Below are 22841 nucleotides of genomic sequence, written 5' to 3' on the forward strand. Positions count from 1 at the left end.
CTACTCTGCGTGTCTCCTTAGGTCTTCTTCTAGTATGTATTTATAGACTTTTGAATGCTCAAAAACCCTAAAAATTGACTTTTTCCGCTTGTTTGGGAAATAGGAAGCGATATCGACATAGGTTGGCACATGGGCGTGTGACCTGCCCGTGTGGATCACATTGGCGTGTGGCTTGCCCTTGTGGATCCTGAAAACTCCGATTTTGGCCCTCTTTTCACTCATTTTTCTCCCAAATGCTCTCCTAAGTATAGAAACATGAATTTAAGGGATTAAGAGCATCAAATTCACTAATTTACATCATTAATCATCCATAAACGCAGTAAGAATGGGATTAAAATATGTTATATTTATGGTTTATCAAATATCCCCACACTTAAGCATTTGCTTATCCTCAAGCAAAATCCTCAACTCAGAATTAAAATTAATTCTTCTCAACTTATAATTCTCATCAATAATGTTTCGAAATAATTCACAAATAATCATGCATTGAAAATTCAACTAAAAGAGCCCTAAAGATTCAAACAATCCAAGTCACACATTTTTTTATGACATGAAAACATAAGTATCTCCCCTTATCTAAGTACTTACCTTTAATTCAAAATCGACAAGATTTTACATCCTCACTAAAGAATCACTCAAATCACTCAAAGTGTTTAAGGTTAAAAAATTAAACACTCAAAAGTCAATTATGAAAAGTCATTACCATAAGCTTGAATGAAAATCAAATCTCCACCACTATAAATGAGATGATACACAAATCAAAAGGTCTTTAAAGGGTTGTAACGGGGCTTTGGTTAAAGGTGTGGATAAAGGCTAAAAAAGATGGTTAGAATCGAGATCGAATTGATAAATTACCTAACTAGAAAAATAAACTAATACTGAATAATTACATCAATCGAAATTATTAAAGAATAACACGAGCTTCTTCTCAGAATATGAAATTAACTACTTAAACTCAAAAACATAAAACTAGTAATAATTCAACATAAATGTTTTTTTTTCACTTTTTTTTTCATTTTTTTAGAATAATAGATAATAAGAGAAAATTTAACAATTGAAACAAAAGAACATAGTTAAGCAACTAACCAAATCAAATCTCGACAAAAAGGGAGTTAATAAAACAGGAAACAATTCTCAATGAATAAAAAAAGAAGAAGTTATGGGTTAATATTAAAGGGTAAATCAAGAAACGGTTTGTTAGTCTTAAGGGGGTTCTTTAAGGGTTAATTATGAAGGTAGGCTTATGGGATAAGTGGGTTAAAACTTAGGTACCTTTATCATCTCAGTATATCAAATCAAATGTGTGGTCTCGACATGTATAATCGAAGCAAGTTCTAAAATAACCAATCAGTATTGACACACTCATAACCAATAATAGAGTGAGCAAGAAAAGTGTATGTTCTAAAGGCTCAAAATCTCACAAAAATTATGGTTTTTGATGTTAATCTTGCAAATCTCAAACTTTAAGGTAATACTTCAATTTAGGGAAACAACCTAAAAAAATTTTATTCTGAAAATAGACTTGTCATGCTTGATTCTCTAGTGTCTTAAAGTTTAAACAATCAATGCATAATTACCTATAAATTTAATCTAAAACACATCAATGATAATCATAAATTAATAAGAATTCATTCTAATAGTAATGTGAGAAAATTACTTACACACAAGACATAATTCAGGGATTTTCTAATAATTCTATAGATAACCTCCCACACTTAAGATGTACATTGTTCTCAATGTACAAACATATATAATCACAGTATAAACAGAATATCATAAGAGAGGGAGAAAACTGAAACTGCCTTGAGTATTGGATGAAATCTTCAGAATAGTGAAAAGCATAATTGCAGTCAAATTTAAATGTAATTCATGATTCGAGAAAACTAACAAGAAAATAAATACAAATAATAAAGAAAATTAAGGGTTATTACTCGATTAGAAACAACCATAAATCTTTCAAAAAAATAATAATGAAAATAAGTTGAAGAGAAAAAATAAAACAACTAAAACAAAATTAAAAAGAAAGATAAAAATAAAAAATAATAATAAACTTAATAATATCAATAAACTTAAAAGGTAATTGTAATGGTAATAGTAAAATAAAAAAATACGAAAAGAAAAAAAGAAAAAATAGGAATAGCAAAATAAAAATAAAAATAAAAATAAAAATATTAAAAGTATATAAAATTAAAATATAAAAATTAAAAATATAAGTATAAGAATACTAAATTAATTAACTAATTAGTAAAATAAAAATAAATAATATAACAATTAAAAATAAATAAAATAAAATAAAATTGGGGTGATTAACTCAACTTTCACATGGCCATGGACATGCTAGTCTGTTTAGGCCGTGTGGGTCACATGGCCATGGCGCCAGGCCGTGCGTGTTTTCCTTCGCTTCTCCCACACCATGTGAAATCCCACACGCCCGTGTGGCCAGGCCGTGTGCTCCACACACTCGTGTGGTCAGACCGTGTAGCTGTTCGACTTTGAAAAAAATTAGCTCTAGGTTTCACACGGCCTAGGACACGCCCGTGTGTCCAGGCCGTGTGGGTCACATGGTCATGTCGTCAGGTTGTGTGTGTTTTCCTTCGCTTCTCCCACGCCCATGTGAGATCCCACACGCCCATACGGCCAGGCCGTGTGCTCCACACATCCGTGTGACCAGGCCATGTGGGTCAAAAACACACTTTTTATTAGATTTTGAAAATTAAATAATTTAAAAAATCATGAAATTATGTTAAGAAATTCTTAGTGTTAACACTCGGGTTGGCTCTCGAGAAGAGCTTATTTAAAGTCTAAGCTTCACTTACCTCGTATTCACATGTTACGGTGGTTCATGGAGTCGAAACTCCTCTTTCTCAATGTCAATTCTGTTATCAACATAAGGTTTTAGCCTAGTAATATTTACCTTAAAAGTGCCAAATTTAGAATGATCTACTTTGACTGTACCATATAGGAAAATATTCAGTACCGTAAAAGGAGTTGCTCCATTTGCATTATGTCTGAAGTGGCGATTCGAGGGTCCGTTTTATCCAACAATACCTGATCGCCAATCTTAAATTGGTTCGTCTCATCCTTAAGCTAGTGATGGAGTCACTTTGGTTCATCGTGTATTCTAGGGTCTCCTTGAAGTGTGTCTGCCATTCATCTAGTTCATCGATTTGTAATCTTCTTTCTTCACAATTTGTTCTGTTTTTGTTATATAAACTGGCCTGCGGCTCTGTCACATTTTTTTTGAGGTGTTTCCTGCAAAGAATGTTGAGCCACAAGGTTATTAACATTAACAGAGCTCATAATATCATCTCGATCACTAGATATCCTAACAGAATTACGAGCTTGGAGTTTAATTGTGTCATCAGCTACACAAAGTATTAACTCACCTGTACCAACATCTGTGATAGTTCTAGCAGTTGCTAAAAAAGGCCGTCCTAAGATCAATGGCACGTCACTATCCTCATCCATGTCTAGAACAACAAAATCAACTGGGAAAATGAATTTATCAATTTTGACGATACGTCTTCAACAATACCCTAGAAATCTAACTGTTTATCTCGCCAATTGAATGCTCATCCTAGTTTGTTGGGGTTTCCCAAGACCTAGTTGCTTAAACATTTTGTAGGACATGACATTAATACTAGCCCTTAAATCAGCCAAAGCATTACTAACACTTAAACTACCAATTAAACAAGGAACAAGAAACTCCCGGATCTTTCAATTTGTTGGGTAGTTTATTACGTAAAATGGTTGAGCACACTTGTATTTGTAGCACCCCAAACCACCCTGACGTTAAGCCCGAATTGACGTGCCACATTGAAGTCAAAACCGTGTTCCTTTTAGGTGTTTTAAAAGCCGACTTTTGTCAAACTAACCAAGTGAATGGAAGCTGGGCACTAGGTAGGTATCCATAATAGAGGAGGTGAGCCATGAAGGCTGCTTAAGTACCAAGCTCTCCGATTGGATCCAATCCTAGACATGCCCACATCCATTGCCACACTTGGTTATAACAAGTTGAAATTTCTTTGAGTGATTATCTTTGGTAAATCGAATATTCGTGACGTCGTGTTATTAAAAAAAAAAACAAGTGTCGTTTTGAAATCACGCCCTAAGTCTAGCCCATTTGAATTAGTATCCATCAATTTAAAGTTGTTTAAAATAATATAATCCCAGAAAATCAAAGAAGAAAATAAAGTTAAAATGACCTTTTTACAACCCAAAAATTAAATAGTAATTAAAAATAACTTAAGAAAACTGTCTCTTTTTCAAACCCAAAAGTATTCACCGTGGCCACTGAATCCCTCGGCTCCAAGTCACCCACATCAAGGCTCACTGCAAGGTTAAAGAAGGGGTGAGTTTGGGGAAACTCAGGTGTAAGGAAAACCCATTCAAAGCCCAAGTCAGCTCCAGCCTATTGGGCCTAAGCCCATTCAGTAACAGTGGTCTTGGGCGAGCCCTTTCAGATTGCAATAACGGGCCTTAGCCCTTATTCAGATAACAAGATGGCCCATAGGCCCATTTCAAAATACATGCAACATCAGTAAACATATGCAAGCCCATTTGGGGAGACTACTCAACCCACCAACCACTACACTCCACCCGTACCAGCCATACACTCCATGTGGGGAATAGCTCAACCCACCCATTAACACTCCACGATTCTTGACCCTTGCTCGATTAACGATAAATTGAGGCAAAGCCTTGATGCGTGGACAAGCCACTTTCAGTACTTCCTCCGTCAATATCCCAATCCCATGCATCAGATAATAACAACATGGCATGCAGTAAATAACAACAGTCAAACATGCATTTAGGTCAATTTAACCCTAGGGTATTTCGGTAATTTATCTACTAGGGTAAAACTGTAAATTTTCTACTTTTAAAGGTATTTCAGTAATTTATCTATTTTAGGGTTTTTCATGCATATTCCTACTTTTCACGTACTAACGAGAATCACGTCGAGGGTTCTTACGAATTGGGCCGATTGGCCCATCATTCCAATTTTGGCCCATTAAGCCCAAAAATATCGAGGCACGTAAATCATGCACTTTGCGGTCCAAATTTTGCAGCTTACCAAAAACATTAATCGATTTACCTCATGAGCATTCGCACACTCGCAAATCTACAAAATACCGGTTTTCGGCATTTGAATTTTCGACTTTTGCCGATCCGGACTAAGAAAGAGGTGTTAGTTACACACTGTTTGTGACGATATCTTGTGAGATCCACACACGAACCGCCTACAATTGGATTACTAACACGTTAATCTAACTATTCAAATACGAACTACGATTAACCCCTTACAATATTCGCCAACCACACCTACAAATCGAGTAAGCTTATAAGAAATCAATAAGCAACTCATTAACAAATTTTGTCAAGATTTACTACATAATTATAATTTCACTGCAAGCTGTCTTCCTGAGTAACAGTCACTAAATCATTTATAACTGGAGCTACGAAACTCCAAATCAAGTGCCGTTAATTTTCCATGAAAATAGACTCATATATCTTCTATCCATAAAATTTTCAGAATTTTTGGTTTAGCCAATCAATACCTCACATTTTTTGAGGTGTTTCGCAAAGAATGTTGAGCCACAAGGTTATTAACATTAAGAGCTCATAATATCATCTCGATCACTAGATATCCTAACTGAATTACGAGCTTGGAGTTTAATTGTGTCATCAGCTACACAAAGTATTAACTCACCTGTACCAACATCTGTGATAGTTCTAGCAGTTGCTAAAAAAGGCCGTCCTAAGATCAATGGCACGTCACTATCCTCATCCATGTCTAGAACAACAAAATCAACTGGGAAAATGAATTTATCAATTTTGACGAGTACGTCTTCAACAATACCCCTAGGAAATCTAACTGTTCTATCTGCCAATTGAATGCTCATCCTAGTTTGTTGGGGTTTCCCAAGACCTAGTTGCTTAAACATTTTGTAGGACATGACATTAATACTAGCCCTTAAATCAGCCAAAGCATTACTAACACTTAAACTACCAATTAAACAAGGAACAGTAAAACTCCCTGGATCTTTCAATTTGTTGGGTAGTTTATTCTGTAAAATGGTTGAGCACACTGTATTTGTAGCACCCCAAACCCTGCCCAGACGTTAAGCCCGAATTCGACGTGCCACATTGAAGTCAAAAACCCGTGTTCCCTTTTCAGTGTTTTAAAAGCCGACTTTTGTCAAACTAACCAAGTGAATGGAAGCTGGGCACTAGGTAGGTATCCATAACAGAGGAGGTGAGCCATGAAGGCTGCTTAAGTACCAAGCTCTCCGATTGGATCCAATCCTAGACATGCCCACATCCATTGCCACACTTGGTTATAACAAGTTGAAATTTCTTTGAGTGATTATCTTTGGTAAATCGAATATTCGTGACGTCGTGTTATTAAAAAAAAAACAAGTGTCGCTTTTGAAATCACGCCCTAAGTCTAGCCCATTTGAATTAGTATCCATCAATTTAAAGTTGTTTAAAATAATATAATCCCGAAAATCAAAGAAGAAAATAAAGTTAAAATGACCTTTTACAACCCAAAATTAAATAGTAATTAAAAATAACTTAAGAAAACTGTCTCTTTTTCAAACCCAAAAGTATTCACCGTGGCCACTCGAATCCCTCGGCTCCAAGTCACCCACATCAAGGCTCACTGCAAGGTTAAAGAAGGGGTGAGTTTGGGGAAACTCGAGTGTAAGGAAAACCCATTCAAAGCCCAAGTCAGCTCCAGCCTATTGGGCCTAAGCCCATTCAGTGACAGTGGTCTGGGCGAGCCCTTTCAGATTGCAATAAACTGGGCCTTAGCCCTTATTCAGATAACAGATGGCCCATAGGCCCATTTCAAAATACATGCAACATCAATAAACATATGCAAGCCCATTTGGGAGACTACTCAACCCACCAACCACTACACTCCACCGTACCAGCCATACACTCCATGTGGGAATAGCTCAACCCACCCATTACACTCACGATTCTGACCTTGCTTGCTCGATTAACGATAAATTGAGGCAAAGCCTTGATGCGTGGACAAGCCACTTTCAGTACTTCCTCCGTCAATATCCCAATCCCATGCATCGATAATAACAACATGGCATGCAGTAAATAACAACATCAAACATGCATTTAGGTCAATTTAACCCTAGGGTATTTCGGTAATTTATCTACTAGGGTAAAGCGTAAATTTTCCACTTTTAAAGGTATTTCAGTAATTTATCTATTTTAGGGTTTTTCATGCATATTCCTACTTTTCACGTACTAAGAATCACGTCGAGGGTTCTTACGAATTGGGCCGTTGGCCCATCATTCCAATTTTGGCCCATTAAGCCCAAAAATATCGAGGCACGAAATCATGCACTTTGCGTCCAAATTTTGCAGCTTACCAAAACATTAATCGATTTACCTCATGAGCATTCGCACTCGCAAATCTACAAAATACCGGTTTTCGGCATTTGAATTTTCGACTTTTGCCGATCCGGACTAAGAAAGAGGGTGTTAGTTACACATGTTTGTGACGATATCTTGGAGATCCACACACGAACCGCCTACAATTGGATTACTAACACGTTAATCTAACTATTCAAATACGAACTACGTATTAACCCCTTACAATATTCGGCCAACCACACCTACAAATCAGAGTAAGCTTATAAGAAATCAATAAGCAACTCATTAACAAATTTTTGTCAGTATTTACTACATAATTATAATTTCACTGCAAGCTGTCTTCCTGAGTAACAGTCACTAAATCATTTATAACTGGAGCTACGAAACTCCAAATCAAGTGCCGTTAATTTTCCATGAAAATAGACTCATATATCTTCTATCCATAAAATTTTCAGAATTTTTGGTTTAGCCAATCAATACCATAGTTTTCTCAAAGTTTCCCATGTTTCATTGTTTGACTAATCTGAACACTCTTCATTACGAATCAAATTTCTCATTGTACAGAATTCAAAATATGTTCTTGTTTATTTCATTTGAAACTAGACTCAATAAGATTTAATTACATAATTTATTCAGCTTCTAATTCATCTCCCACAATTTATGGTGATTTTCCAAAGTCACGTTACTGCTGCTGTCCCAAGCAGATTTATTACCAAATCACTCTTTCACACATACCTTACATGCATGTTATTTAAACATGTATATCACCAATCAATCATCACATATCTATGCTTTTACTTAAGTATAATCTCCATTTCATCATTTTAAAGCGCAACATGTTAGCCGATTTTTCCCATTTAGCATCTAAGGCACATGCATGCTCATTTGTTTGGCTCAACTTCACCTATCTTCCATTTTTCATCAAAAGAACATGAAACAACAACCATTTCCTTCATTTTAATTCATGACTAAATGCTCACAACACAACTAAAAACCAAAATATGCTTCAAGAGTTAAGGTAGAATCAAGAAGAACTCATGAACCTCAAAATAAAAGCAAACTACCATGAATTTACCTTCAATTTTCTTCCCAACTGACCAACATTCAAGAGCTTTCTCCTCTCCTTTCTTCTCTAACTTTAGGCTATGATGAACAAAGATGGATAAAACTTTGTTCTTTTCACCTTTTTTTTAATAAAATTTCATATTTCATCCATTTAATTCTTTAATACAAAAGACATGAAATTCCCATCATAGAACATTTACCTAACCCATTATCATGGTAAATGCTAACCCATTATCATGGAACATTTACCTAACCCATTATCAATTTGTATCAATTTGTACCATAAATTATGGATATCAAGTGCACATTTTGTCTACAACAACATGCTGGCTGGCCACTTCATGTAAAATGGGAGGTTTGTCATGCAAATCCTCCTATTTTGCACTACTATTTATTTGGCCACTTCAATTTAGCCTATAGCATTTTCAAACATTTTCACATAGGTCCTATTTCATAATTTCACCCCCTTTTTCTTATGGAACAAAAAAATTAACTAAAATTGCTGGGTTTTATCTTAAACTTGGGCCTTCTAGAGGCCCACTAACATAATTAAACCTATGCCAACATTCACGAATTCCAAAATTAGGCGTTATAGTATTTAGCTCCATGTGACTAATTATCTAACTTCTATTTATTTGCTAAAAGCTCCTTTAAAATTTATTGGAATTTGGCAACTGTGAAAGAGCTTCAATAAACAGTAAGTTAATATGTAATTTTTTCAACAGTTTAAGGAATTTACCAAATTGTTCATTTGTATGGTCTTTCCTTGTTGTATTTGGATATGACACATGAGGTTTATATTCCTTAATGATCAATTTTTGCTCGTTAGACTCACCTCAACCTTACCTATACCTACCACATCTTTTGTCTCGATTTTGGTTCATCTTCAACTAACCCTTCTTCGTCTCGAACAATAATCACATGAAGTTGCTCCCTTGGGTTAGTTTCGGTATTACTTGGTAAGCTACCTTATGGTCATTCTGAAATCATTTTGGCAAGTTGACCAATTTGATTTTTGAGCCCTTGAATCGATGCTTGCTAATTTTTTAGTGTGGTTTCGATGTTTTGGAAGAGAGTTTCTGACATCGAGATGAATTTCATTAGCATCTCCTCAAGGTTCGGCTTCTTTTCCTACTGGTAAGGTGGTTGTTGGAATCCTGGAGGGGGTTGCGGTTTTTGATGTCCTTGACCACCCCACAAGAAATTGGGATGGTTCCTCCAACCTGTATTATAAGTGTTACTATATGGATTATTCTGAGGTTTAGAATTATTACCCATATAGTGGGTCTGTTCGTTCTCTGTGCTAGGGTTGTAGGATGGGTATTCTATGTTGTTTATTCCTCCTCTAATCGCATCGCACTGCATTACCGGATGTACTTGTAACACCCTTAACCCCAAACCGTCGCTGTAATAAGGTTACGAGGCATACATATCGACAACTTATGAATAATTCACAAATAAAATAACATTCATAGTATAATTTAATAGTTAAGTCCCAATAATAGACGCCAAAGCCAAAACGTAAATTAAAAGTGAAATGTAACTTGTTCAATTCTTCAAAAATTTTCAGAATTTTTTTAAATTTTGACAGCATTTTTGCTTATTTTTACATAAAACCCCCGCAAACTTCAAACCCAAAACAATCCAATATCAATACTCCAACCAATAATTAGGTATACTCAAATACATCCAATTTAAGTCAAAATAATAATTTAATACCTTAGTTTAAACAATATAACATGTTAGTATATATGCATAATTTATAACTTTTATTTCATTTCAATTATTTAATACCAAATTTATCATTTCATAGCTTTATATCATATTCATAATCCAAAACATTATAACCATTTATATACAACCAAAATCATTTAACTTAAATGTATATACATAATTCATATTCAACTACCTAGTACATGCCACTTAACAAAATGGAGAAATACATCACCAAAATCTTCTTGTTGGAGTCGGGTTTATTTTGGATGTTGGATCGAATTAAACTCTAATGACCTGCACACGGAAACAACTGTAAGTTGAGTATTTCATACTGTGGTATTACTATAAATCAAAACTATTTAACAAGAATAAATTACAAACATCAACCATAAACTTTATAATCATTTAAACTAAAATTTTCTTCCCAACCTGACCGAACATTCAAGAGCTTTCTCCTCTCCTTTCTCTTCTCTAACTTTAGGCTATGATGAACAAAGATGGATAAAACTTTGTTCTTTTCACCTTTTTTTTAATAAAATTTCATATTTCATCCATTTAATTCTTTAATACAAAAGACATGAAATTCCCATCATAGAACATTTACCTAACCCATTATCATGGTAAATGCTAACCCATTATCATGGAACATTTACCTAACCCATTATCAATTTGTATCAATTTGTACCATAAATTATGGATATCAAGTGCACATTTTGTCTACAACAACATTATGGCTGGCCACTTCATGTAAAATGGGAGGTTTGTCATGCAAATCCTCCTATTTTGCACTCCTATTTATTTGGCCACTTCAATTTAGCCTATAGCATTTTCAAACATTTTCACATAGGTCCTATTTCATAATTTCACCCCCTTTTTCTTATGGAACAAAAAAAATTAACTAAAATTGCTGGGTTTTATCTTAAACTTGGGCCTTCTAGAGGCCCACTAACATAATTAAACCTATGCCAACATTCACAGAATTCCCGAAAATTAGGGCGTTATAGTATTTAGCTCCACGTGTGACGAATTATCTAACTTCTATTTATTTGCTAAAAGCTCCTTTAAAAATTTATTGGAATTTGGCAACTGTGAAAGAGCTTCAATAAACAGTAAGTTAATATGTAATTTTTTCAACAGTTTAAGGAATTTACCAAATTGTTCATTTGTATGGTCTTTCCTTGTTGTATTTGGATATGACACATGAGGTTTATATTCCTTAATGATCAATTTTTGCTCGTTGTGACTCACCTCAACCTTACCTATACCTACCACATCTTTTTGTCTCGATTTTGGTTCATCTTCAACTAACCCTTCTTCGTCTCGAACAATAATCACATGAAGTTGCTCCCTTGGGTTAGTTTCGGTATTACTTGGTAAGCTACCTTATGGTCATTCTGAAATCATTTTGGCAAGTTGACCAATTTGATTTTTGAGCCCTTGAATCGATGCTTGCTAATTTTTTAGTGTGGTTTCGATGTTTTGGAAGAGAGTTTCTGACATCGAGATGAATTTCATTAGCATCTCCTCAAGGTTCGGCTTCTTTTCCTACTGGTAAGGTGGTTGTTGGAATCCTGGAGGGGTTGCGGTTTTTGATGTCCTTGACCACCCCACAAGAAATTGGGATGGTTCCTCCAACCTGTATTATAAGTGTTACTATATGGATTATTCGAGGTTTAGAATTATTACCCATATAGTGGGTCTTAGTTCTCTGTGCTAGGGTTGTAGGATGGGTATTCTATGTTGTTTATTCCTCCTCTAATCGCATCGCACTGCATTACCGGATGTACTTGTAACACCCCTTAACCCCAAACCGTCGCCAGAATAAGGTTACGAGGCATACATATCAGACAACTTATGAATAATTCACAAATAAAATAACATTCATAGTATAATTTAATAGTTAAGTCCCAATAATAGACGCTCAAAGCCAAAACGTAAATTAAAAGTGAAACAGAACTTGTTCGAATTCTTCGAAAAATTTTCGTAAATTTTTTTTTAAATTTTGACAGCATTTTTGCTTATTTTTACATAAAACCCCCTGCAAACTTCAAACCCAAAACAATCCAATATCAATACTCCAACCAATAATTAGGTATACTCAAATACATCCAATTTAAGTCAAAATAATAATTTAATACCTTAGTTTAAACAATATAACATGTTAGTATATATGCATAATTTATAACTTTTATTTCATTTCAATTATTTAATACCAAATTTATCATTTCATAGCTTTATATCATATTCATAATCCAAAACATTATAACCATTTATATACAACCAAAATCATTTAACTTAAATGTATATACATAATTCATATTCAACTACCTAGTACATGCCACTTAACAAAATGGAGAAATACATCACCAAAATCTTCTTGTTGGAGTCGGGTTTATTTTGGATGCTGGATCGAATTCGAAACTCTAATGACCTGCACACGGAAACAACCGTAAGCTGAGTATTTCATACTCGTGGTATTACTATAAATCAAAACTATTTAACAGTAATAAATTACAAACATCAACCATAAACTTTATAATCATTTAAACTAATTATATATAATTATATTACTTCATAGATCTTAAATTCATATTTCTTTTTTCACATACTAACTCAATTCATAATTTAACTCATACATTCTTTCTCATACTTTTCAATAGTGCTGAAACAATTAATCTCATTTTCAAAATTTCGTTTCAATTATTTACCCTATTAATAAGACTCGGACTCTAACAGATACGCGGATTCCACCCAAACACACCAGAATATCCAACCCAAACACACTCGGAATAATATAAATCCTCCATAACACACCAATATAATATAGCCTCCCAAACACACCAATAAGGCATTAAATGCCTCTTCGGATAAACCGAAGTATATAATAGCAGAAACATCTTCTCGGCCATCACATCACAAATCCAATGGCATGCCATTTGTATCAAATCTAGTTCGACAAGTTAATAGGGTATTATTTTACATTTCCAATTTCAATTTCATTTCCACAAATTTTCAATACTCAATCAATTCAAACATCTATTATCATAATTCGTATACAAATTAATTTTCACTCATGCTCATATTTAATTTCAAATATAATACTTACCTTATCTTAATTATTCCATAACCATAAATTCAATATACATTTAATAAATAGTTTGAGTTATAGTAATACAAACACGAATACGAGTTTACTCCTCAACGATCTTTTCTTTTCCTTTGAATGCTGATGCCTCATTTTCCTTGTTAGCTACAAAAATAAAAATAAAAATAATAAAATTTACATTATTAATTACAACATTAATTTAAATAATTAATTAAATTTCTATTCAATTTATACCTAATTTTAAATTTAATCCTAATTGACTCTTTTATTTGTTTCATTTATTTCATACTTCAATTCTATTCATTTTTCTTCCATATTCATCCTCACTATCAAGTATTCATAATATAACCCTAATTTAAAATTTCTTTTAATTTAATCCTCTAATACAAAACTTATAGCTTACTTTACAATTTAATCCTTTTACTAATTCTAACTTAAAATTTATTCAATTCAATCCCTAATTCATCTTTTTCTTCAACATAAACTTTGTTTAAAAGCTTATAAACTTTCAAACTATCAAATTAATTTCATCAAAACCTTGTTTTAAGACTTCTAAAATATCAAATTTAAGAGAAAAAGACTAAATTTAGCTTACCAAACAAACTTGAAGCTTTAAAATCCCAATTTTCTCCTTTTTTTTTCCCTATTTTTCGAATGCTCTCTGTTTCTTTTTCTGTTTGTTGGCTTTTGTTTCTTTTTCCTTTACTTTAGTTTTATTCTATTTACTTTAATTTATTTATTTTATTTTATTTGTTTTACATTAATAATATAATTCTAATTATCTATTACTTTAATATTAATTAAACAAATTATTTTATAACAAATGTACTAATATTCTTATTACAATTGTCATTATTCAATTTATTTATTATACAAAAAAATCATATAATTTAATTATTTAATTTAATAAATATCTTTAACTTAAATAATAAGTAATTTAATTAATTAATTTACAATTGTACTAATATAAATTTTACACATGAATAAATTGTATTAATTGTACACCATACATTTGTCTTAATCTAATTAATTTATCAAATAAAAATCTTATAATATAATAATTTAAATTAATAATTAATAAATATCTTTTACTTATTATTTAAGAAAATAAACATATATTTTACAATTGTATAAATACAAGCATTACACATGTATTTTATCATATCCACACAATTGGTATAAATTTATTTAATAATATAATATCATTATAATTTAATTATCATAAATTCATTAATTATATAATTTAAAACAAATAAAAGCTTAGATTTTATTCTCTTATGCCGCCTCAACTATAACAAATTGGCTTAATTCAGTTTAACCCTTTTACTTTCTATTGTTCTATAATTCAACTTTTATCCTTAATTCAACTTAATCATTTTTTCTATTTTCTCCAAATTAAACTAAATTTGCCTAATTAAAACGTAATTAAACACGCTACCAGACTTATAAATATTTCTAATAATTATTTATGAATCTAATTCACTAAGACGGAGGCCCGATAATGTACTTTTTCGATGCCCGTGAATTTTGGGTCATTACATTTCTCCCCCCTAAATAAATTTCGTCCTCGAAATTTACTTGAGCAAAGATGAGGATACTGAGCTTTCATTATCTCTTATGGTTCCCAAGTTGCTTCTTCCACCCCATGATTTCTCCATAACACTTTCACTAATGGAATTTGTTTATTTCTCAGCTCTTTTATTTTCCGAGCTAATATTTGGATCGACTCCTCTTCGTAGGACAAATCTGATTGAATCTCAATGTCTTCAGTAGAAATAACATGGGAAGGATTTGATCTATATCTTCGAAGCATAGAAACATGAAAAACATTGTGAATCTTCTGAAGCTCTGGAGGTAAAGCTAATCGATAAGCAACTGGTCTGATTCTTTCAACTATTTCATACAGTCCAATGTAACGAGGACTTAATTTTCCTTTGTGACCAAACCTTAAAACTTTCTTCCAAGGCGATACCTTTAGAAACACTTTATCACCCACAGAATACTCTATATCTCGTCGCTTCAGATCTGCATAAGATTTTTGTCTGTTGAAAGTTGTTTTCAATCTATCTCTGATCTTTTTAACCGTTTCTTCTATCTCTTGAATTAATTCCGGTCCAACAATCTTTTTCTCATTCAATTCTGTCCAACATACCAATGATCGACATCTTCGACCATACAAAGCTTTATACGAGGTCATTTGAATACTGGATTGGAAACTATTATTAATAAACAAATTTTGCTAGTGGTAGATATCGTTCCCAACCTAATTCAAAGTCAATAGTGCAAGCCCAAAGCATGTCTTCTAAAATTTGAATGACCCGTTCTGATTGTCCGTCGATTTGTGGATGAAATGCAATACTAAAATTAAGTCTGGTACCTAGAGAATCATGCAACTGCCTCTAAAATCTCAATGTAAATCATGGATCCTGATAAAAAATTATTGATACCGGAATACCATGCAATCTCACAATTTCTCGGATATAAATCTCAGTAAGTTTCTGTAGAGACTAATCAGTCTTGACTACTATGAAATGAGTAGACTTAGTAAGTCGATCAACTATCACCCAAATGACATTCTTTTTGCTTACCGACAATTGCAATCCTGTAATAAAATCCATAGTAATACTGTCCCATTTCTATTCGGGAATATTAATAGGTTGAAGTAACCCTGTCGGTACCTGATGTTCTGCCTTTACTCGTTGACAAGTCAAACATTTACCGATATATTCAACTATATCTTTCTTCGTCCCTAACCATCAATAAAGCTCCTGTAAATCACAATACATTTTTATTCCACCAGGATGCAATGTGAAGGTGCCATTGTGTGATTCTCGAAGAATTAACTCTTTTAGTTCAGAAGCAGCTGGAACACAAATTCAGTTTTGAAACCTCAAATAATCATGCTCGTCAATACTAAAACTCTCGGTTGTACCATTCTGAACCATTTCTCTTTTCTTTAATAATCTATCATCTTTCATCTGAGCTACTCTAATATGATCAAACATCATCGCCTTAACCCTTAACTCAGCTAACAAACTCCCATCATCATTAATACTGAGCCGAGCAAACATTGCACGTAATTCAATCGCAGCTTTTCTGTTCAGTGCATCAGCTACCACATTTGCTTTTCCTGGATGATAGTCTATAACACAATCATAATCTTTTAGAAGTTCGATCCACTGTCTTTGTCTTAAATTCAACTCCTTCTGCGATAAAAGATATTTAAGACTTTTATGATCTATATAAATGTAACATTTTTCACCATATAAGTAACGTCTCTAGATCTTTAAAGCAAAAATTACTGCAGCTAGCTCCAAGTCGTACGTCGGGTAATTACGTTCATGTGACTTCAACTGTCGAGATGCATAGGTAATGACCTTTCCATCTTGCATCAATACACAACCTAAACCACTCAGAGAAGCATCACTACAACAAAATCTTTCCCTGACTCTAGTAATGTTAATACCAGTGCTTCTGTCAACATTTGCTTCAAAGTCTCAAAACTCTTCTGGCACTGATCATCCCAGGTAAAAGGAACATTCTTATGTAGTAGTTTAGTCATTGATAGTGCTATCTTCGAGAATCCATTTACAAACCTCCTGTAATACCCAGTTAAACTGAGAAAACTATGCACCTCCGATACATTCTTTGGTGCCTTCCACTGGATAATTGCTTCGATTTTCTTCGGATCAACTTTAATCCCATCAGCAGATACTACATGTCCTAAAAATACCACCTCTGATAACCAGAATTCACATTTACTCAATTTTCCATACAACTATTTTTCTCACAAAATTTGTAGAACTATTCGAAGATACTGATCATGTTCTGCCTCTGTCTTCGAATATACCAATATGTCATCAATAAAAACCACCACTAACTGATCTAAATACGACTGGAAAATGCGATTCATCAGATCCATGAAAGTAGCTGGGGCGTTGGTCAACCCAAACGGCATCACTGAAAATTCATAATGGCCATAACGAGTACGGAAGGCAGTTTTAGGCACATCACTTTCCTTCACATTCAGATGATAATACTCGAATCTCAAATCAATTTTAGAAAATACAGAAGCTCCCTTAAGCTGATCAAACAAATCATCTATACGTGGCAACTGATACTGGTTCTTGATCGTTACTTTATTCAACTATCGATAATCAATGCATAACCACATAGAACCATCTTTCTTTTTAACAAACAACATTGGAGCACTCCAGGGTGAAATACTTGGTCGGATGAAGCCTCGATCTAGTAAATCTTGCAACTATACTTTCAACTCTTTCATTTCAGTAGGCGACATTCGATACAGAGGTATAAAAATTGGTGTTGTACTTGGATACACCTCAATAGAAAATTCAACCTTTCTATCAGGTGGTAAGCTCAGTAGTTCTTCTGGGAATACATCTAGAAACTCACATACGGTCTTGCTCTGACTACACTGACTCCCAATTGAATCAAAATTAACAACATATGCCAAATATGCTAAACAACCCTACTGCAATAATCTATTAGCCTTCATTTCTGAAATGATACGTGTCGAACCACTGGTATGGATGCCATTCACTTCAATTCTGTCCCCATTTTCTATCTGAATACTAAACCTCTTTTTATAGCAATCCAAAACTACTCCATGCTCATATAACCAATCCATACCCAATATTATATCGAAATCACCAAAAGGCATAATCAACAAATCCACAGGAAACATTTTATCATGTATTATTAACGGGCACCTTTGACATACTCTGTCTACTGACACCGTTTGTCCCAAAGGGCTAGACACTTCTATAGTAATTCTAGACATTTTAGATTCTAAATTTCTTGATTCGGCTAGTTTTGAATTTATATATGAATGTGATGAACCCGGATCAATTAAAGCATAAATAGGTTCAGAATACAATAGAAATATACCTGTAACAACATCATGTACATCACCTTCATCACGGGTCTGAACTATGTACGCTCTGGCCGGTGCTCTAGCGTCTGACTGTTGTCTAACTATTCACTGTTTCTTCTGACACCTCCACCTCTGGACACAGAACCACCCCTACTAGATCCTCTGCCACGAACAGTAGGCATTGATCTTTGAGATGCTGCAGGAGTGGCATTTTCACTTTTTGGACAATCTCGGATGAAATGATTTGTGGACCTACATCGAAAACATCGTCGAGTTATCCTCCAACATTCACCTAAATTTTTCTTTCCACAGTGTTCACAATCTGGGACATCAATATTCTGTGAAGGCTGTTTTACACTACCAGTAGAAATAGTAGTGTGTTTACCCCGACTTTTGTCACCTCGATCCGATTTGAAACTTGACCTCCAACCGCCTCTGAACTCTCTGGATCTTTTTGGTAAAGAATTAGAAATAGCAGTTCCAGCTTGTTTCCCGGTTGATTTAGTCATTTCAGGCTTTTTATCTAATCCCAGAACTTGTTCTACCATTTTCGCTTTTTCAACCAAATCTACAAATTCTGTGATTCGTTGTGACACCAACTGTACTCTGATTTCATCTCTCAAGCCCCGTAGAAACCTCCTGCAACTATCTGCCTCTGTTGGGTTGAACTCAGTAGCATACCGGCTCAATCTAGAAAATTCTCTTTCATAATCCACTATTGATAAATTACCTTGTTTCAACATTAAAAATTCTTGCTTTTTATCTTCAATATATAGCTCTTCAACATACTTCTTCTGAAATTCCTTCTGAAATAATTCCCATGTTACCTGTTCTGCTAGCAAACGTCGGATTACAGATTCCCACCATAGATAAGCCTCACCCTGAAGTAATGAAACAGCACAGATTAAACATTCCCGGGGGGTACATTCTAATTGCTGCAGAATCCGTTTAGTTGATTCCATCCAATTCTCTGCTGTAGATGGATCAACTCCTATCAGATCCATAAATTCAGTGGCACCATACTTTTTCAATTCCTTTACCGGGGCCCGTCTTTGAGTTGAAACTGAAGTTGTAGCAAGAACAGTTTCCGCTACTCTTTGTAGTGCATCGGTAATTTTTCTCAATATATCAGAATCATCTTTATCATTTCTTCTATCAACTTTAGGTGGTTGATTTCTTACAGGATTTATGCTAGGTGTTATCGACTCGGTTTCATCTAATCGATACAACTCTTTATCACCAGTACACATTTCCTGATTGGTATCTTCTATTCTTTCATCTAACATCTTTAATCTATAAAACAGAAACAAACAAATAGGTCAGCATCCAAAAATCCCGACTCAATTTCGATCAAAAGTGACATGTACTTCTAGACTTAATTTTCGAGCTCGATTTAGTCTGAGAATTGGCTAAACCTGACAGCTCTAATACCAACAATCATAACAACCCTTAACCCCAAATCGTCGCCAAAATAGGGTTACGAGGTATTACTAGACATATCAGACAACTAATGAATAATCCACAAATAAAATAACATTCATAGTATAATTTAATAGTTAAGTCCCAATGATAGACGCTCAAAGCCAAAAAGTAAATTAAAAGTGAAACGGAACTTGTTCGAATTCTCCGAAAATTTTTCGTAATTTTTTTAATAATTTAATTCTAATTATTTATTACTTTAATATTAAGTAAACAAATTATTTTATAACAAATGTACTAATATTCTTATTACAATTGTCATTATTTAATATTATACAAAAAAATCATATAATTTAATTATTTAATTTAATAAATATCTTTAACTTAAATAATAATTAATTTAATTATTTATTTTACAACTGTACTAATATAATTTTTAAACATGTATAAATTGTATTAATTGTATACCATATGTACAAGCCCAATTTTGGGCTCAAAACCCTTAAAACCTACCTAGCCCAAAACCCACAACCCACTAAACCTAACAGAAGCCCAAACAACCAAAACCTACCCAAAACTAATCCCAATCTGACCCAACTAGCCCAAAAATTTAGGGTTTCACAATTTAAAACCCTAAATCACCTATCCCACCGCCCCCAGTCACATCTCCTGCAAGTGGCTTCTGCTCCATCGCCTCTTCACCTGCAAGCATTAAACGAGAGTGGACAGAAAGCAAATAGCATGTAAATGGCTATTTAAAGCCAAATCTAAAACCTTTGTACAGTCGGCACAAAAGAGAAATAAAAAAGGAAGCATTTTGATTTTAAAACAAAAAATCAGTGATTCAAAAAACACAAAGCAGCCAATCGAAGAAAAAAACTAAATCGGGAAACAAATACCAAGAATCGGATACCTAAAGAACTAAGGTGATTACATCCCGTGCGTTTTTTGATTCGTTTCTTTTTTCTTTTCCATTTTTCAAATTTTCTATTTGCATATATATATATATATACCTATATTATAAACACTTAAAACAAAGAAAAAATAACACAAAAAAGGAGAAAATTTTACCTTTTTCAAAACTCCGGCCACCGTGCGGTGGCGCGACAATGGATGACGACATTACAGCGACCGCCGGTGACCCCCTGGCCGAATCGCCCTCTCCCTTTCTCTCCCTTTTTTTTTCTCTCCTCAGCAGCTAAAATGAAGTTTTTTAGAAATTTTCAGGCTTTTATAGCCTACCAAAACGGCACCATTTGATTGCCCAGTTTAAAACGCAGAACGATTTATTTGAGCAATGACGAGGACCGACCGCCTATGCCTGGGGTCCACGTGTTTTTGGACCGAGGGTTATTTGCACCTCGGTCCTTCCGCTTCAAGGCTTCACAATTGAGTCTTATTTAATTTTAATTTGGCTCTAAAATTTACTTCGTTTTCAATTTGGTACCTTTGCGAACTGTGCCGTTTTAGTAGATCGGGATATTTACTCCTTTGGTCCTTCCTGGTTGCTCGCGTGTTCAAATTAATCCCCTTTTTCCTTCATTTATTTGAAATTCGCCTCAAAATTCCTTTCGTTAATTCAATCTCATCCTTTTTACTTTTCCTCATTTTTCTAATTTAATTTTAATATTATTTATAATATCATATTTATTATTGTTGTATTTGTATTAATAGTTCATTATTATCATTTTATTATATAAATATGTTATAAAATATTGTTAATAGTTTCAATATTATTATTCTTATTAACGCATATGTATGTTAATAATATATTTTGTCTATTTTTTATATATATAGGTATATATATGTATATTCCTCCTTTTAATACTATGTATGTATTTTGATATATTACGTGTATGTTCATTTTGTATACTATGTATATATTACGTATATGCCTTTAATATTATTAGGTATTTATTTATATATATATTTATATAATATTACTAATAATTATTTTTTATTATTACCATTTCTAATATATCGTATATGCCTTTATATATAGTATGTATATATATTTCGTGTTATTAGTTATACATATATCTATTTTCAATACATGTTTATGTAATGTTTTAGTATTATCATTATCTTTGTATTGTTACTATCGCTATTATATCTTTCGTTGTCGTCACTATTGCATTATCACTTTCATCATTATTATTGTTACTAACATGTATATACTATATATTTTTATTATATTACGTATACGTTTTCATATATACGCCATGCATATGCATTTTTAAATGTTTATCATTATGTATATATATACTTTTTCTCATATATTTCTTATTACGCCTATTATTATGTATGTTCCTTAATACATATATGTATATACTATCGTCGTCATCATTTTCATTTAAAATGCATATGCATGGCGTATATATGAAAACGTATACGTAATATAATAAAATATATAGTATATACATGTTAGTAACAATAATAATGATGAAAGTGATAATGCAAAAACAACGGCAACTAAAGATATAATAGTTATAGTAACAATACAAAGATAATGATAATACTAAAACATTACATAAACATGTATTGAAAATAGATATATGTATAACTAATAACATGTTTATATATACATACTATATATAAAGGCATATATTTATATATTAGAAATGGTAATAATAAAAATAATTATTAGTAATATTATATAAATATATATATAAATAAATACCTAATAATATTAAAGGCATATACGTAATATATGCATAGTATACAAAATGTAACATACACGTAATATATCAAAATATATACATAGTATTAAAAGGAGGAATATACATATATATACCTATATATATAAAAAATAGACAAAATATATTATTAACATACATATGCTAATAAGAATAATAATATTGAAACTATTAACAATATTTTATAACATATTTATATAATAAAATGATAATAATGAACTATTAATACAAATACAACAATAATAAAATATGATATTATAAATAATATTAAAATTAAATTAGAAAATGAGGAAAAGTAAAAGGATGAGATTGAATTAATAAAGGAATTTTGAGGCTAATTTCAAATAAATGAAGGAAAAAGGATTAATTTGAACACGCGAGCAAACTGTGAGGGACCAAAGGAGTAAATATCCTGATCTACTAAAACGGCATTTCAAGAAGGTACCAAATTGAAAACAAAGTAAATTTTAGAGCCAAATTAAAATTAAATAAGACTCAATTGTGAAGCCTTGAAGCTAAGGACCGAGGGCAAATAACCTCGCCC

At 32.9% G+C, this 22841-nt stretch overlaps 1 protein-coding gene across 1 annotated transcript; it reads right to left on the reverse strand.

Moving 5' to 3' along the window:
- Positions 1–16697: 16697 nt before the first annotated feature.
- LOC108451521 (uncharacterized mitochondrial protein AtMg00860-like) lies at positions 16698–17243 on the reverse strand. The gene is made up of 2 exons (XM_017749203.1): positions 17136–17243; positions 16698–17021 (listed from the first exon to the last, which is right to left on the reverse strand). The coding sequence occupies exons 1-2, from the start codon at positions 17241–17243 to the stop codon at positions 16698–16700; spliced, it is 432 nt and encodes a 143-aa protein (XP_017604692.1).
- Positions 17244–22841: the final 5598 nt, after the last annotated feature.

Source organism: Gossypium arboreum, chromosome 5 (assembly GCF_025698485.1).
Source record: "Gossypium arboreum isolate Shixiya-1 chromosome 5, ASM2569848v2, whole genome shotgun sequence".
NCBI lineage: Eukaryota > Viridiplantae > Streptophyta > Magnoliopsida > Malvales > Malvaceae > Gossypium > Gossypium arboreum.

Bases quoted from the DNA above. Each gene is read 5' to 3' on its own strand.
- LOC108451521 (XM_017749203.1), bottom strand. From the start codon at position 17,243: ATGCCGTTTGGGTTGACCAACGCCCCAGCTACTTTCATGGATCTGATG. The intron at 17,022-17,135 runs GTATATTCGAAG...TGGTTATCAGAG, and splicing joins TTTTTATTGATGACATATTG to GTGGTATTTTTAGGACATGT.